This window comes from Myripristis murdjan, chromosome 24, assembly GCF_902150065.1.
Source record: "Myripristis murdjan chromosome 24, fMyrMur1.1, whole genome shotgun sequence".
Taxonomy (NCBI): domain Eukaryota; kingdom Metazoa; phylum Chordata; class Actinopteri; order Holocentriformes; family Holocentridae; genus Myripristis; species Myripristis murdjan.
In genome coordinates this window covers 10,690,323-10,703,564 of record NC_044003.1, presented here as the reverse complement: position 1 = coordinate 10,703,564, position 13,242 = coordinate 10,690,323, and the positions used below count along the sequence as shown (strand labels likewise).

Below are 13,242 nucleotides of genomic sequence, written 5' to 3'. Positions count from 1 at the left end.
ATCACTTCGACGGAAAGGTACGACCTAGTGCCGTGTATACCTTGCCAGACCTAATTGACGCCCACGGTGAGTGTCCAATCAGAGAGAGGATTTCATAGCTCATGTCCAATCAGAGCGAGGGGGGGCAGACAGTGGGCGGGTTCCGAGCAGCTCCGGAGAGAGACATTGAGATAGTAGAGGAGAGGAGGCTTGTTGGGCACGAATGCCACTCGTTGCGCGTCCTTATAATTTGGAGAGGTGTATGCAGCGCACGGTCCGCTCGCCTTTCCAGGTGGAAATCCAGGAGGAGCTGAAACCAAACTTAACTGGGACGACTGGTGAACCCGGTTCAGGACAGGTGAAATTCCCAGCGGGCTGCCTATAAGATAAGGCCACAGGATCGATTCAGATGAAGGAAAATATAGTTTACCTCAACGCGAGTAGGCCTGTACACTGCAAAAATAAGTAGCTTTAAAAGTCATTTATTTCTAGTGTCTAGACTTTAAGTTTTATCTCGCTGAGTGAAAGTGAAAGATCCGCAAGCGGTGTGACATGATGTCGCTTGTTTTCCCCAACGCGGCTTCATTTGTTAGGGGAAATGTCTGGGATTAAGTGTCATTTCCTCGAATCTGCTGGAGTGATTTGCCTTATGCCGCCTTTTTGCAAGATACTGACACTTGTTTCCTGAAGTAAGTGAAATCGCATTAGAAACGTGTGGGATTATCTTTCCTAAAATGCAGAATTTTAACTGGTTTTAAAACTGAACGCGTGGCTAAATGACTTTCTAAGGTAGGCTATATATTTTTGCAGTGTGCCATTTACCATGTAAGATATTTTTACCTACAGACTCATCTTATTTTAAAAAAAAATCTTTAAACTTCATTAATACAGTAGTGGTCTAAATGCATATTAACCCATGCAGCTACTTTTTTATGCATGTTAAATCTAGCATTAAGACAGAGGTTAGTTGCTGTCAGTTGTGCGGCCTACAATAATATTACAATTATTAACTCCAGGGAAAAGTATGTGCCCTTATTATTTAATGCTGAAATTCAGAAAATATTATTATTATTATTATTGTTATTATTATTATTATTATTATTATTATTACTTGTCATTTGGGGTTGTAGCTACTGTCGTTATTTTTAATTATTAATATTGTTATACTGTTTGCGTTGTTGTTGTTTTTCCTAGTAATTGTGTCGCTATTTTAAAGTAGACTGTATATGGATAGACCTCTTTACAATAAATAGATTTTTCAATTGCATTATTTTCCCGCTGTCAGCTCTATTTATTATCTATAGATGCATTTTATTTTTATGTTTTTTTTTTCATATAAAACAATGTTTCTTTTATGTTTTATTATTTTGCAGGTCATGGATGAATATAAATGGTGGCACCGTGGAGCTATAACTATTGCCAGTTAAAGTTTAACAGGAGTACCAGGAATATCCGCATCTTGGGGGTTCAACCAGTTTAGAAAATCTGAAGTGTTGGCACTGAAACTTTTAGTTGAAAAAAGAAAGACAAAAAAGAAGAAGGAGAAAGAACAAGCTGTGCTACAATGAACAGGAGGCCAAGCAGAGAAAAGTCAAACTGGTGATTTGAATGACCGCCGTCGGAGAAAAGGAAGGATATTGTGAAAAGACACCGAGATGAAGGAGAAATCCAAAACTGCCGCAAGGACTAGACGGGAAAAGGAGAACAGTGAATTTTATGAACTTGCCAAAATGTTGCCCTTGCCGTCGGCTATCACCTCACAGCTGGACAAAGCCTCCATCATACGACTGACCACAAGCTACCTGAAGATGAGAATTGTCTTCCCCCAGGGTGAGCAGCTTCCTTTTAACTCCAATACTTCCCTCTGGTCCACATCAACACCAGGCCTTCACACACCAACAGCATAACCTATCGGGTATTTGTCTGAATTCCTGCCAGCTGCGTAATTCAGGGGGATTACTCCACTGACAGACATTATGTCTCAATAAAATAAAATGACCGTATAAAAGCTCTAAGATAAAGATCTGCAGCCTATATGTGTTTGGGTAGGATATGAGCAATGATCGTATGATACATTTTAATATAAGGTAATAATACAACAAGAGATAAAATGGTAACTCAGGCTACAATAAAGCACAGTAAGGTCACAATAAAATCACTACAGTCATGATTATTATAAGAATGTATAGTAAACTGTCTTCAGGCGGCAGACTGTGCTTGTAAATGTATTAAGGCCGTTTTTAATTCAGTGTATCCAAAAGGCGTCAGCGAGGAAACGGTTTGCCACCATCTTCTGAATAAGCCTCTGCAGGCTGCTTGTACTGCGTGACAGAGAACAAGACGCACCAATTACACAAGGCCCCGCAAGGCTTATAATCACCTAAAGCCATGCATGTAAGCAGGAGGCGAACCCATAACCACAGCCTCTCCCTAAAAAAAAAAAAAAAGTTAAAAAAATATCTTCCATGAAATCAAATAAGCTCACTTTCCTTTGCCATAATTATTTTAACAGGCAGGGCAATTAATATTTTGGCTTCATCACAGCATGTAACCTAAGAGCCCAAACAGAGAAATAGATACAGCCGATCACAAATTATCTTTTTTGTTTGTTTGTTTGTTTGTTTTGTCTTGTATCCCCCAGTCAGAAAACAAAGAAGGAAAAATCCCATTTTGCTCTCCGTTCACCTTTTTTTTCTCTTTTTGCATCCATCCATCAGGTGTGTGGTGATATTACAAGCCCGACAATAGAGACCTGTTTTCTTTTTCATTTGCAGCAGGGGAGGCGCACACCTAATTTATTGATGATACCCTAGCTGCATGCGCTTTCTGATGAAACTGAATGAATTTCAATGAGCAGTACAGGCTGTTTTCTTTGTTCCACTAGATTGAAAATAGTGGCCTACACTGCGGGTTAAACAGGCCTACTTGAGCCAAAACTCCAGAGACTCCAGTATTATGACTGGGAGATAGATATATCTGGGATTTTTTTTTTTTTTTTTTTTTTTACGGTGTTATGTTTTTATTTATTTATTTTACATGCGAAGTGGGAATAATGATCATAACAATGGCGTTGTAAATAGGCTGTAGACTACATTCTCTCCACTTATTTATTTATTTATTTATTTTTGGTCTTCATTTGCTGGGGGCAGTGCGCTTGTTTGGCAGCCGCTTTGGCAGCACCGTCAGAGCTTTACCAGTTTCCTCAGCTTTTATAAAAGCCCTGTGGAAAGTTGTATCATCCCTCCATCGGACTGAGAGCGCGCCGCAGTGGCCGCAAGAGGCGCGTTGCCTCTTTGACGAGGAGACATTAATGGATTATTCAGGCTCATGCCTCCCCCGGTCGGCCTCTATCATTTCTGTGAGACATATAGGAGGGTAGGGGCACTGTAAAAACTCAAGCTCATTTTCAGTTAAGTCTATTTTTATATTTTTATATTTTTTTGCGCGTCCCTGTACGTGCGTGGTGTGTGTCTGTAAGTGTGTGTGTGTGTGTGTGTGTGTGTGTGTGTGTGTATGTGTGTGTGTGTTTGAGATAGGGTGACATCCACCTGCTGCTGCACAGAACTTCCTGCAGCCTTTTAGAATTTCCTCTTATTATTCACCATGAACAACAATTATTATTATTATTATTGTTATTATTATTATTGTTATTATAACATACTGTACATTTACATAATTGGATATACCAATACACCAACTTGGTTCTGCATGTTTTCTTTCTGAAACAAAACAGTCCCACAGTGCAGCTCGGTGTTTCGTCCTTTTCAGGTCTGGGCGAGGCTTGGGGTCATGCGAGTCGAACAAGATCCTTAGACAATGTTGGGCGAGAGCTGGGATCCCATCTCCTGCAGGTATAGCGTTATTATAATTATTACTGCCAATTGCCTGTGCAAAATGTTGTGAGAATTAACCGTGGCGTTCACTGCAGACGCTGGACGGATTCATCTTTGTTGTGGCTCCAGATGGGAAGATCATGTACATCTCAGAGACAGCGTCGGTCCACTTAGGACTGTCTCAGGTCGGCATTTACTTTTTTTTTTTTAATTAGTGTAGGCACCTAGAGCTGCTGTTCTGCATTGATTTCGTTTTCTTACTCCTTTAAAGGCTAATTTATGTAGCGCAGGGTGGGGATTTGGTTTTATATGGTGCAGATAGAAATACATCAGTGACGTCGCCCATTCGCCTGTCCATACATGTTAATTACCTGAGTTATTCTCAACAGGTAGAGTTGACTGGGAACAGTATTTATGAGTACGTCCATCCCGCCGACCACGACGAGATGACGGCAGTCTTGACGCCACACCAGCCCTATCACTCCCATTTTGTCCAAGGTAAATAAATAAACAAGCAAATAAATAAGCAAATAAATAAATAAATCCACGCCGGAAATTGCTTTCTGCACCTCCAGGTAGCTACACGCGCTGTTTAATATCGCCTGGTACATGTTGCAGAATTAAGTAACAAATGAATTGTTCAATGAATAATAAATGAGTAATAGTTAAATGTGCCGTGTCCTAGGAAATAGTACATGATAGTTTTCGAAATATGAGGTAATCGCATTGCACATTTATGTTTCTGCTTACATTTATAAATATTATTAAAATGTCTTATATTTGAAATAGGCCTATATGTCATTCTATAGAGATGTGCCTTTATATGCACTATGTTTTTTCTGAATTCCTTTTTATTTCTATTTATCTTTTTTCTTTTTCGTATGTTTTTTACGAAGCGGTCCCTCGGTTAACGCATTTTTACAAACGCGTGGTTTAATACGCACTGTGTGCCCTTTCAGAGTATGAAATGGAGCGCTCTTTCTTCTTGAGGATGAAATGTGTGCTGGCGAAAAGAAACGCTGGCCTCACCAGCGGTGGATATAAGGTAAAGGAAGCTACATCACATGCCTTTATTCTGATGCTGAAATCTATTTATCAACTCAACAAAATTATTAATTAAGATAAATTACTCAATCGAATTTAATTAATAGAAGCGGGGCTAAATAAAGAATTAAACTAATCACTATGCCAGTGTGTCTTGCCTATATATTTTTATCCAAACGAAAAACACCATTCCTGTATAGTTTTATATTGTTGGCACTCTTAAGAGATTAGAAACATCATTTTTCTGTCCCAACGGCAACTATAATAATCTATTCCCAATTTTTCCTAATGGATATTTGGTGTGGTTTACATTGTCAATTTATGCTTAGACTCATTGTAATTTGTCTACTACATTTCTTTTATAAGGGTAGAATTTTTTTGAAAATTGGAAAAAAAACAAAAAAAAAACAAAAAACAAATAAAAAAGTGTGTTTTCCTTGTCCACATCCACATGTCAACCCAATTACTGCCATTTTCTTTCTGCTGCACCACAGGTGATCCACTGCAGCGGCTACCTGAAGATTCGTCAGTACAGTCTGGATATGTCACCTTTCGAGGGCTGCTACCAGAATGTGGGTCTGGTGGCTGTGGGTCACTCTCTGCCTCCCAGTGCCGTGACCGAAATCAAACTACACAGCAACATGTTCATGTTCAGAGCCAGCCTGGACATGAAGCTCATCTTCCTCGACTCCAGGTACACAGCAAACCCATAAAATGTTTTTTTCCCTACTTAAGGCATTTTGGAGAGGATGAAATAAAGCTTTCCAAAATAAAGTCTTTGGACTGTTGAGCAAATTTCAAGGGTAAAAAGTGGATCCCAAAAAAAACAACATGGGGGTTGAAGTTGCATGCAAAAACATCAACAACTTCTGTTTTTTTTTTTTCACTGAGAAACATGAAAAAATCCTGCATCACTTTGCATAACATGAACACTGCTCCGGCACTCCTCTCCTCCAGGGTAGCAGAGCTGACAGGTTACGAGCCCCAGGACCTGATAGAGAAAACTCTGTACCACCACGTCCACAGCTGTGACATCTTCCACCTCCGCTGTGCGCACCACCTCTGTGAGTTTGCAGCCAGCCCAGTCTATTATGCATGTACAGTAGGCTGACTTGACCTTCCTTTGTCAGATGATAACTGCACAGCAACCTGCAGCCACCACGTGCATGCTCTCACTTCTGCAGATGAACACACAGCAGACAGACACACACACACACACACACACACACACACACAGATATTATTCATTTCTTTGCTGAACACCATCTCCATCTTCTTCCTGTTTCTTTTTTTTCCACTTCAGTGCTGGTGAAGGGCCAAGTCACCACTAAGTATTATCGCTTCCTAGCCAAGCATGGCGGCTGGGTCTGGGTCCAGAGCTACGCCACAATTGTTCACAACAGCCGATCATCCAGACCACACTGTATTGTCAGCGTCAACTACGTTCTCACGTGAGTATCACATGCCTGGTGTCAGGGAGGGGGTTTCTTCCCAGTGAAAAAAGAGAGATGTGTGTGATAGTAAATCTCTTTATATATATATCTTTGTTGATGAAACAGGAACATTTTGTACATTTGTGAGGATGTGATGAAATGTCATTTGTAAAGAACGAGTCATGAATTTCAGGGTTTTTTCCTGAATGAAACTAGCATTAAATGATCCTCAGCATGGTTGCAGGAAGTAGAGAAAACCAGGTTGGGTGAGATACAACTGCATTTTTATTGTGCTTGCGTAGAGAGCAGCACCTTAATATTTATCTAGATTAAGTGAAATCATATCATACACTCTGCTTGAGGCTCATTCTAAGATGTGATAGGTTTTTGTCTCTTCGAGAAATCCTTTCCTTTATCCCTCTATAGCCTTTCAGTACAAATCCACAAAATACTTCAGCCGCAGGTTCAGGTAGCTGTGTGTTATGAGAGCGCAAAGCACACTAAGGCCCTCTGAGACAGCAAGACAAACATCAGGGTTCAACCCTATCAAAAAATCTCTACTGTCACAATCGATCTGCAGTCTGAGAAAAGAAAAATCCATAAAATGGTGAACTGGGAATCAATAGCTATCTCATGGCTGCAGCCCATGTTGGATTTTACTTGTTAGGTTTGGTTGATCCACATGTCGCTTTTCTACATGTGTTTGTGTGTGTGTGACCTTCTCCCTGTGTGTGTGTGTGTGTGTGTGTGTGTGTGTGTGTGTGTGTGTGTGTGTGTGTGTGTGTGTGTGTGTGATGCATGCATGGTGCTCTCCTAGTATTGATTCTGTCTATGCAGTAACAAGAAAACAGTATAACTACATTAAAATGACAGTGCATTTACAGATGTGTAATTAAACATAGACGTTTTCAAAACCTCTCACACTATATGAGCACAGAAAATGAAAAAAATACAACATAAGAAAAAATAAAATCAAAAACAGCACAAAAAATCGAGTAGTATTCACTCACCTTGCACCTACAGTGTTTTAATCCAACCAGTTTCCATTCATAAATCATGATCAGGGGCTGGCTGGTGGCATATTTCAGGCGTGAGGTGCTCTGACATTGACCCTGAGGTGGAATTCTGCTAACACAGCTGAGTTTGCACAAAGGCCCAACATTATTGGCTCAGACATAAGTCAGCCAGGGCAGCGATAGGATGCAGAACCAGCCGCCGCGACTATACCTGCAAGAGCAAATAACCCTCACACTGTGCACTGGCTATCCAAACACAGCCTTTCCCCTAAGGTGTTGTACATAAAGAATGGGTCATATTTAGAGTCATATTAAAGAGGCTGGCTGTGCGGGGTCAGGGATGGGCCACAAGGTTTAAAATGCCAGCAGCTGCTATTACATACTGTTGATGTGATAAGTTAAGAATAGGCTCATGTTTGCTGAGCGTTTGACACAGGAGCCTTTTCACTCCCTTGACAGCGACACTCGGATGGAGTTCAGTGGCAGGACAGTGGGTTAAAATGTCAAAAATGGCCTATATGCTGTATGTACATATACAGGCGGCAAGCATGAGAAGTCAGTAATCTATCAAAAATTGAATTTCTGGATGTGCACTGACATCCGGAGAAAGTAAGCTCGCTGGAGAGGCATATACGTATACGTGTAGGCCCTATGTCTATGTCTATGTCTATGTCTGTGTGTGTGTGTATGTGTGTGTGCGCACACGTACTTGCACACATGTTGTTTTCTGGCAATGGTTGTACAGCAGGAAGGAATGATTAACTTTCCCCAGGGTGTCTGTTATTTTTCTCATGTACTCTAGTACTCAAAGCTGCGAAGTGGGAGGACTTAATCTCTTCGGCCTATCTTAAATGTTATTTTCACTTCTCATAGTCCTCACATCAGTCAAGCCACAAAAAGCTTGTTTGTGAAATAGGTCTGTCCTGCTATCTATGTTCAATATTAGCCAAGATGTCTGCCACAGAGTAATTACTAAATATACTGCTTGGTGCATTGCTCCTGCTTGACTGCATGAGAGAGAGAGGCTGCTCAAAACATTGCCGGTAACAGTTAGAGAATCTCTGAATTAGGGCCGGACAATAGACAAAATCAAATATCACAACATCTTTGACCAAATACCTCAATCTCAGTATTGTGACTGTATTGTCACAGTGACTGTTTAAGATATTTACACTCAAAACATTTTTTATAAATATTAGTAATGCAAATATGATGACTAAGCAGGTACAGGTACAATAATTATAGCTAAAACAGTCTACTAATGTCAGAAAATCATATCCTTTAACTGTAATGCAGCTTTTAAAAAATGGAAGATAATACTAATGCCTTATCACAACATTACGATAACCAAAATCCCAGATGATATCCAGTCATGATATCAGCATAATATTGATATATTGTCCAGCTCTTCTCTGACCCAGCTGAGAAAAACTTGGCAGGGAAAGTTAATAAGCGACATTATACCTTTATCAACCATCAAGGTGCCCTTAGGCAAGGCACTCAACCACCATCCACACCTGTGAGGGTGCTTATAGGAACCAACACTGTGGCTATGGTGGGAAACTCCTAGGTGTGAATGTGTCTAACTGTGTGAACGTGAAGTAAGGCGACGCCAAGGAGGAGCATGCATGCATAAAAAAAAACACACCCTGCATAAATATAAGTTTAAATCCTGTAACATATATTTATGTGTGTGTGAAAAGGGACACTGAGTACAAGGGAATGCAGCTGTCCTTGGACCAAATGAGCCCCAGCAAGCCGGCCTTCCCCTACGCCAGCGCTCACACTGAGGACAGGAAGAGCACCAAGTCACGTCTGACCCAAGCCAAGGCTAAAGCCAGGGTGTCGCCCTACCCTCAGGTAATAAACAGGCCAAATGAAGCACCATCGCTGCCTTCTGGAGGGCCCAAACAAGAAACTAGATTTAAATCGGGTCAAAATTGTTGTTTAGATCTCATTTCAAATTCACTGAATTCTAAGTCTCATATTTCTGTCGAATAGTTTTCAGCTTTCAACCCCGAGCGCTCCGAATCAGACCAAGACAGCCAGTGGGGAGGGAGCCCGCTGACAGACTCCGCCTCCCCCCAGCTGTTGGACCCTGGAGAGGCTACTGAGGCATCCTGTGCGTATCGGCTGTATCCAGACTCAGGGTCCCTGTGCTACGGCCTGGGCCTGTCCGAGGAAGATCTCGCCCACGCCCAAGCACACCCTCACACCACCACCTGCGACCGCGTTCGATGCCAGGGGGGCCGCTACTTCCTGGGAACCCCCCAGTCAGGGCGGGAGGCGTGGTGGGATGCTACACGCTCAGTGCTCTCCCTGCCAAAATCCTCAGTGGAGAACAGCGAGGGCTACGAAATCACATCCTACCATGGTGCCATTCACGGTGAGCCGTTAGGGTCGAGACCACAGCCATCTGTCTCTGAAAATAACTCTGGACTTGCTTGTCTTGGTAGCTGTTTTCCAAATGTTATTATGGGACATGCTAAGTTGTTTACACCGTCTCTTGCCAGCATGCCGATTGCTACCATCTGTTGTTCAAAAATTGCATCCAATTGAAAGCCGTTATTTCACATTTTACATCTTCAAACATTGAAACAACCCCCACTGTGCCTCTGCCAAGACATGCAAGTCTAACAGATATCGCCAAGATTTTATGCATATAAAACAGAATTTCACACATTACACAGGAGACACAAGTAATAGGTTAAGCAGCTGTCATTTACAGGCATATGAGGAAAAATCTAAGATAATATATGTTCAGTGTGCAAACATTGTTTACCTACATCAAAGCAACGACAGCCAGACAGGATCAAATTATTCATTAACCTAATGTAATTCATTAATTTCATTGTTTTGAAATCTGGCCACTGAACTTTCCTCACCAGGGCGGGGTCACTGGGATGAGGAAAGTGTGGTGAGCTCACCCGATGGAGGCGGGTCCACCAGTGATTCAGGAGAGCGTTACCATGGTGACCACTTCCGAGCTAGCCCCCAAGAGCCCAGCAAGATGGAGACACTGATCCGTGCCACGCAACAGATGATCAAAGAGGAGGAGAACCGTCTGCAGCAACACAAGGGACCGCTGGACGTCACTGGCCTCACCAAGGCTCACAGCCCCTGCTTCACAACTTCCTTGCCCCACCACCCACAGCTCACCATGCCTAGTGTGGTGTGTCGTGGCCCGGGAGCCCCCAGCATCGACCTTACCTCAGAACGCCTCCATCACCGGGACAGCAGCAAACCGCTGGGCCCCCACGACAACGACGAAAACACAACCAGTCCAGCTTCTCTGTCTCGTCTCAGCAGCCCCAGCTCCGACGGGATCCCCAGGTCAGGCCTCTCCCTCACCAAAGACTACATACAGACAGACCTTTCCCCCCACCCTCCACAGACCCAGGGGAGCCCGCTGCTCTACGCCGCTCAGGAGAGGCAGCCTTTGGACAGGCAGGCAGCCTATGCTTTGACTGGCTACTCCCTAGAGCACCTGTATGACCCTGAGAGCCTGCGGAACTACTCCGGCCTGGGCTGCGGGGGGGTCCAGTACGACATGGCCGCGCACATGAGGATGCAGGCCGACCAGATGCAGGGACACAAGGCCACATCTGTTATCATCACAAATGGGAGCTGACCGTATCTGGTGCAGATTGGTCCTGTTGTCCAAACGAGTATTTTGGAACAAGACGGTAACGTACGCACATACAAAATGCTAACCAGGTGCTTGATACAAAAAGGCAAGACAGTTAAATAGAACAAAGGACACCTACACTGGGTTGATATTCCCTTTGCTGCGCATTCTGCAGCATTTTGACCACAATTGCCCTTCATCAGGCATATGTGCTATACCTGTCTTTTCTCTCTCAAAGGATAGAATTCCCATTCTTATGAGACTCTGATGAACTTGTGTCTTCTGACTTTTCTCTGCTGCACGACCCGGCTGAGGTTTGCTCTGTCGCACAGGAATCAAATGTTACTTCAACAGAGGTGTACTGAATTCCATTTTCCTGTAAAGGCGACTCAAGTTTTGAGTCTGGTTAAACATGAACCCAATCTGTGTGTCCCAAACGTCTCATGCACCAGTGGCCACCTGAGTTAATCTGTCCGGGACTCCAAAAAGGCACTGGGAAAATGTGCTGCTCCATTGCCCCTTCACCTACTAAACTAACTAAACTAACTAACCTGAAAAGTTCATGGCGCAGAGCATAATGTTTGACACATAAAGTTCCACATGGGAAAGGCATTTCACTGTTTAAAGATGTCAGTGTTTCCTGGTATTTATTTGTCAGTGGGTTCATTGGCAAAATGTTGTTTTCTGTATGTGTTGTTACTATTCCTGTCCAAGTAGAAACTTTACTGGTGGGATTAAATTAGTTTCAGTGTTTGGATTACTCCAAGATTAGATAATAAATGAAGTGAAGTGGGGAAAAATGGGGAAAATATACTTTTGATACGTAACAGTCTAAAAAAAAAATGCATGTCTAAGGATAGGACTGAGTTTTGGTGTATATAGGAAATGCCCTCATTTAGAGGGCATCAAAGGATTACAAAACCACTTGTTTGTAATCTCTCTATGCCCTCTAAATAAAGGCATCGCATATATCAATTTACACTTGTGGCTGGAACGCGATTGTTTACATATCAGGGTATAATTTTCCCCTTTTTTATTTCACTTAACCTTTACCCAACATGTACAATCTGTGGAGTTTGCTCTAAATCCCGACACACTCCACGTGCATCCACCTTGTTTTCCCAAACATATGACGACCTAAATGGTGAGAATGTTTTATATCAGTATATCTAAAACTATGTTGAATGTGTTTAGTTTCTGCGATTTAATTTATGATGTAAATATCATCACACGATGAACTTTTGGACAAGAAGTCACAAGATTATTTATTGGGTAAAAGAAGTCTTTTAAATCTAAATACAGTTGCGATCAAGCCATTTTTGGTGTGCGTGTTTTGTCTTACCACTGTTGCCTGAAAAGAGCTGATCATCAAATACAGGCTTATAACAATGCTGCCTCAGAAAAACTGCACGGTTTTAATTTTGGTGGGTTTTGTATTTTAATTGGAAGTTAGATGGCCATTTGTTTGTCGAGTGATTCTTGATTCCTTGAAAATGGTTAAACCCAAAGAATTACCTCACAAATACACGAGTGTCAATGAAAAAAAAATACTCCAGTCCTTTTTAGATATACTTAAATTTAGTCTGACAATAACAGCAAAGAGAAAATCAATGGAGGAAATTATACCAATAATAACAAAAACTAGCAGAAATCGTTACACCATTACACCTCTTGAATATGATTACTGAACTTTCAGGTTTCAAATAGCAGGCAGCTTGAATCTCATTTGCAGGGCTGGCATCGATGCCGGCATATGTTCCTGCTGTTTGGAGCAGTTGAACTCGCACATTTAACCACTCTGACCTCCCCTCAGAGGCAATTTCTGTGCTGTGTATTTTAATGTATGTAAGTTATTCAGATGTAGTCGGCGTGCCGGCCTGCCTGTCTGGGCTGAGAGGGACCTGGACACCGTCTGGGCCTGGATGCAGAGCTCCCATCAGTCACTGCTGACACGGCTATCTGATGGCCTGCCAGACATCACCGCCGCTGTCATTCCAGGAGGTAGAGCTATTACACTGCTCTGCTGTTGACATTACCAAGGTTTAGGAAGCGGGTGCACACGTGTGAGTGTGTATGTGTGTGTTTGTGTGTTTGTGTGAGTGCATGTGTGTTTATAGCTGAGACACTTCAATGAAAAGAATCCTATGTGTTTTTTAAATTTTTGTTTTATTTTGTTTTTTGCTTTTTTTTTTTTTTGTTTCATTTTAATGCTGGCGCTCCTGCCTGATGTGCCCTAAAGGCATTCACATGTAGAAGTCGGCTACAAATCAGCCAAACACTGGGCCCTTTGCCCAGACCTTGCACACTTG

General features: G+C 42.3%; 1 protein-coding gene across 1 annotated transcript; it reads left to right on the top strand.

The window, feature by feature from the left end:
- Positions 1 to 1,634: 1,634 nt before the first annotated feature.
- Positions 1,635 to 10,936, top strand: LOC115356266 (single-minded homolog 1-like). Its single transcript, XM_030047365.1, has 11 exons — positions 1,635 to 1,809; positions 3,748 to 3,830; positions 3,908 to 3,997; positions 4,202 to 4,310; positions 4,772 to 4,857; positions 5,351 to 5,550; positions 5,814 to 5,920; positions 6,160 to 6,307; positions 9,009 to 9,165; positions 9,307 to 9,691; positions 10,194 to 10,936. Exons 1-11 carry the CDS (start codon positions 1,635 to 1,637, stop codon positions 10,934 to 10,936), a joined length of 2,283 nt encoding a protein of 760 aa, XP_029903225.1.
- Positions 10,937 to 13,242: the final 2,306 nt, after the last annotated feature.

Bases quoted from the DNA above. Each gene is read 5' to 3' on its own strand.
- LOC115356266 (XM_030047365.1), top strand. From the start codon at position 1,635: ATGAAGGAGAAATCCAAAACTGCCGCAAGGACTAGACGGGAAAAGGAG. The intron at 5,551-5,813 runs GTACACAGCAAA...CCTCTCCTCCAG, and splicing joins CTCATCTTCCTCGACTCCAG to GGTAGCAGAGCTGACAGGTT. The intron at 9,166-9,306 runs GTAATAAACAGG...TCTGTCGAATAG, and splicing joins GGGTGTCGCCCTACCCTCAG to TTTTCAGCTTTCAACCCCGA.